Raw genomic sequence first — 5,000 nt, 5'->3', positions numbered from 1 at the left:
TGTCAAAACCCTTGAACTTGGTGTTCCTTATTCCAGATGTATTTTTTTTTAAATCTTGCTAAAATAATCATGTGTTATTTCCTGCAGTGCTTCGAAATCACATCTATTGCCTTCTATCTCAAATTTGAAGTATGTGTTTTCAGGCATGTAGAATGTCGATTGCGCTTATTGAGGTCATTCGTTCATTTTATGTTTTAAGTTGAATTTGCGCGGGAGGTCGGCTTCAGTGCGAGTAATCACTTTCTTGCATTTCTTAAAGATCCAACTTTAACGTGAAACGACTCCATCTCTCGCTTTCTTCCTATTTGACCGTTTTACTGCGTTATCAAACCTGTCGTACGGTAGTCTAGGATTTAAAATTTAAACACTCTTTTTTTGCTTGTGTGAGTCCCTTTCCAATCTAAACTGAACTAGTGTTTGGGTCACTTTTTCCCAGATGCAAAGTCAAAGACAGGTCGACTTATGGAAAATGCTTCAGTCAAAGGTTGGTTTCTTATTGCTTTCATTCTCTTTGCGGACCTGAACAGTCAAAGCAATCCACCAAATTTAAGGGGAAGTCAAGCTTAATTTAATTCCAGAGAGTACAAGCTATTACTAACCGATAACTGTGAAGAATCCTTTTTAGACTGAAAGGCAAACCAGATTTTATCGTATCAGTTTTGCTTGGAGTAGAGGAGCACGGATAAGGCATTACTGACAACGCTCTTCAGTTTTCAGGCAATATATTGCCCAGGTCATAAATCGTGGATTTAACGACATAATTTAGTCAAGTTAGTGTGGGTTATCGACTCTGTTTTTGTACACGACAAAAACCAGGTTACCTTAAAACTACTACACAACAAACGATTATACGATAACATTGCATCAAATTGTTTGGGGTTTTTTTCTTGATTTTTGTGGTTAAACATTTCGTGGGTATGGTGTTATGGCTTCCTTTTTTAGTTGGCAGGAGTCCAATAAATTGCAAAAATAGTCATTCGGAGACTGCATGTGGGTATTGCATACTTTTGTTGAAAAGAGTTGAAATGGAAATGGTTTCCCCTTCCTCTCTAAGACTTGCCGAGAGCTTTTCGGTGAAAGCGAAGGGTTTCTGATTACGTATATACACTACCGTGATTGTGGTGTGTGTTAAAGCAAGAACAGAAAAGTCTGCCTTGATAGTCCTATACCCCTCTTTACCCATGCGACCATTGCCTTAAGATAAATAATCGTTTTAAGTGCACAAAGATTTGGTGAATCTGTCCAAACGTTCCATTCAGAGACCAATGCGCCGTTTTCTCTAGACAGAGACGAAAGTTGTGTGCTTTAAACAAAAGAACGAAAAATGAATAAGCCGTTCGTGGTGGTAGCATAAATTATAGAGGAAACTAAAGCTTTAATCTTCAGGGACGCATAGCAAGGATTTGACGTCATCAACGAAATCTTGGGTAACAATTGCGGGTTACACAGTCGATTTTGACAAAGAAATACGCGAATTCCCGCTGCCGCAGGTTGTGCGGGCCTATTGTCTACACTAACTCTTGAAAACCTGACGACATTATGGGTATTCGAAAGAGAGAAATGATCCTCGCACGACAAGTTAAGTATTTGTTTCTTATAGATACCTGATTTTGTTCCGGTTCCTATTTGCTTAAATGGCTGAAAAAAAATCATATGTCTATGAGACAATTGCTTAAATTGTCCAGATAAGTGCGTGGATCTTTTTTTTTGTTTCGTCTATAGGCCGCACTTCAAATATATATGCATGTTTTGTAATCAAGGGTATTACCCACAACGACAGCCGATGGCTCATTGATATACCACCAATAAAGAGGACATGTAGCACTGCCTTATGACTTGTTTGTTATCTTTAGAAACAAGGAGGTCTGGATGGTCGGCGTGTTTCCAGTGGATCATGCACATCGCTGTCTTCTCTTAATGCGTCTGGGTATTAATGTTTTTATAGTAAATATTATCTCTGTGAGCCTCTTGCGTTTTAAGACAACTCAGCGACTAAATTTTGTTGATTGTATTGTATGTGAATTTTATTGTTATTGCTATTATTAGTTGCAGCGCGGAATCCATTGTTCTTATAGAGGAGAGTTCGAGAGGTTTTGAGAAGTAAGTGAGATGTTACACACATACTTATTAACTGTTATACCTCCCAACTCAAATACGTTTTCCGATTGGAGGAGCACGTGTTACGTGTCATGGGTCAAAACTCACTAACTCCCTAGGGCGAACAAAACTCACCAGCTCCCTAGGGAAACAACGGCTTGAACTTTCGAGTCGCACGTGATTAGGTCGTGCACCTTTGAAATCCGTGTATTGTTCTATTTGAGTTGGGAGGTATAACAAAACACTTAATGACGGGCCCCACGGAAAACAGTGAGTTTTGTTTCCCCTCGACACTCAACATTGAGGGTCTTGGGGAAACAAAACTCGCAGTTTCCCTTGGGGCCATTTGGGGCCAGTCATTAAGTGCTTCTTGACCGCTCCCCGTTGGGGTTTTCAGGGCCAATGACACACAACAACAGAACAGAACAGAACAACAACAACAACAACAACAACAACAACAACTGTAGTAAGAATCCCCATTTGGCCGGAGGCAAACCGGTCGGCCATTACAAGTGGTTGACTTCCATGGACAACCGGGATCAAATCCTTTATGTCTTTTGCCAATTAGCGGCTTTTTAGAGTTTCTACTGTCGCATGAGTGTCTTGTATTGCCACGATAACTGATTACATGGGCTCCGTCCGAAATACTCGCTACCCGAAAAAATATAGGAAACAGTGTGAAGAACAAAGATTGGCGATGTGCACCATTTGTTTTTATCTTAGAATTGCATTGTATATAATCCTTTGGTTACATCAAACCAAAGCTGAAAATGTATGGTGCATGTAATGACATCCTTTACTTGCCTTTGGCTGTCCATTGGGCATATTTCTCATGTTTTCATGTTGCAGGTTTGCGGAAATTCTGGAGAAACTAAAACTGGACCAGAGCAATGAAACAAAGGTAAGACCAAAGTGAAGTGTCTTAGTTATTGCCAATAGAATTATCACTACCATTTTGAAACCCTTTTTCGAAGATCTCGTTCAAATATTTCATTTTCTAACATGTTGGCAGCCAACAGTCCTTCTTCAACTATTTCAGTAAAATCTCGTTAAAAGCATTTAGTAGTCGTTAGACCTAAGTCGAGAATCGATAGATCTTACTGGAATTTTTGAAAGACGTATCGCATCGCTGAGGTGGCTGCGCTGAATTTTGAACTGGAGCCTATAGCAGGGCTCGTTCATTTACTCTCTTTTTCTCTGTCCGAACTCTTGTCTCTTGTGGTGTTGCTTCCTTTCTTTTCCTATTTGTGTCACGTTTGTCCGCATTTTCATTGAATACCGGTAAACTTACCCCTCACCGTTTTAAAGAAAACAGCATCCACAGTTCATCCTTGTTTTTCGTTATAGAATCTCGACTTTAAATTCCTGGAAGATGGTAACGAATGAGAATAGAGGAAGAAAACTAGAGCAAGATGGAGATTCACGATGTGAACTGTAAACTGCTCTCCTACCAACACCAAATATAATCTCTTCAACTAAAAGATCATGATGTGAAAAGCAGTTGCCTTTTGTGACAAGCCCTGGACCATACCCATATTTATCGGACATTTTTCCTTGAATTATACAATAGCTGAAATTATTTTTTTAGACAAAATCTCTTTCTCAAGGAGTTATCGAGCACACTGAGATTTTTTTTTTTGTCTTTTCAATTTACTTACAAATACCAAAGCCTACTTTTAAAAACAAAATCTCTGCTTTCTTATGGTGGAACTGTAAACACGTTACTCACGTTTTTCGAGAATCTGTCATCACCTCCACATCTTTTTATCGATTTTTAATTCACATGACATTGTATTTTAACTGATTTCATTGTAGAAGCTTTATCGTCTTGTATGAAATCATTTAAAAATATGGAATGTAAATAGAGCTTTTGTTTGTGTGATGTCTTTCAACATGTTTCCCCTTTGTGACAAAAAATTGGTTTGTATGAATTGCGGGGTTATGTTGGAAGGACAAAATTACGTCCTTGTCCGAAATAATTTTGAAATTACTTTGGGCAAGAATGTAATATTTGTGGATTTGACGTCTTGATACGCACATTCCCCCTTTCAACAAGAATTTTGCACAAATTTGTTCGCGCGAAACTTCACACTTGTACGAGTAGAAGTCTCACCTTGCCTCATTGCCGCGCGTTGTCTTCCCTTTGTTGAGGATAGATATGATTGCTTCATTACATTTCAACCTAACTGAGATTCATCTTTCGTTTCATATTGTTGTTTATCCAAGGGGATTTTTGGGAGGCGCGGTGGCCTCATGGTTAGTGCGCTCGACTCCGGATCGAGTGGTCCGGGTTCAAGGTCTGGCTGGGGACATTGTGTTGTGTTCTTGGGCAAGATACTTTACTCTCACGGTGCCTCTCTCCACCCAGGTGTATAAATGGGTACCGGCGTAATGCTGGGGGTAACCCTGCGATGGACTAGCATCCTATCCAGGGGGGAGTATAAATACTCCTAGTCGCTTCATGCTACGGAAACCGGAGATAAGCGCCGACCTGATGGGCCTTCCTAGGCTCGTAAAAGAGACAAGGGGATGATTTCCTTCTGATCTTAACGCACTTTACAAAGCATGTAATTCGCAGAGATCTTTAAATAGCACATTCCACGCCCAGAGGAGCTACGACTATACTAACGCTTCGTCATATATCATACCATACCATACATCTTTATTTACCCTCGGATTTTTAGAGTAGCTTGGTGTAGCTAATATCTCCGAGCATTTACCCTCCCAACCATGATAGACCACAGAAGACAGACCACAACACCGGGAACTACATGCCCTACTCTTTGCGACAAGTGTGCGGGTTCTTTTACGTCCCACAGGATTATGAACGTTGAAGGGTTGTGAGACGGGACCTCCGGCTTATCGTCCTTATCCGAGAAGACTAGAGAGTCTAACCATTTGCA

The 5,000-nt window shown here is 40.2% G+C and overlaps 1 protein-coding gene across 2 annotated transcripts in view; it reads left to right on the top strand.

Annotated features, from left to right (window-relative positions):
- Positions 1 to 3,963, top strand: part of LOC138000002 (inhibitor of nuclear factor kappa-B kinase subunit alpha-like) — a 48,437-nt gene extending 44,474 nt beyond the window's left edge. For both annotated transcript variants that reach the window (XM_068846103.1, XM_068846094.1), the window contains exons 24-28: positions 437 to 484; positions 1,854 to 1,927; positions 2,047 to 2,100; positions 2,947 to 2,998; positions 3,445 to 3,963. In XM_068846103.1, coding sequence (XP_068702204.1) covers positions 437 to 484; positions 1,854 to 1,927; positions 2,047 to 2,100; positions 2,947 to 2,998; positions 3,445 to 3,483 — 267 coding nt within the window. In that variant the 3' untranslated portion in view covers positions 3,484 to 3,963. The remainder of the gene's footprint in view (positions 1 to 436; positions 485 to 1,853; positions 1,928 to 2,046; positions 2,101 to 2,946; positions 2,999 to 3,444) is intronic.
- Positions 3,964 to 5,000: the final 1,037 nt, after the last annotated feature.

The sequence above is a fragment of the Montipora foliosa genome, chromosome 1, assembly GCF_036669935.1.
Source record: "Montipora foliosa isolate CH-2021 chromosome 1, ASM3666993v2, whole genome shotgun sequence".
Taxonomy (NCBI): domain Eukaryota; kingdom Metazoa; phylum Cnidaria; class Anthozoa; order Scleractinia; family Acroporidae; genus Montipora; species Montipora foliosa.
This window is presented reverse-complemented; position numbering and strand designations above follow the sequence as displayed.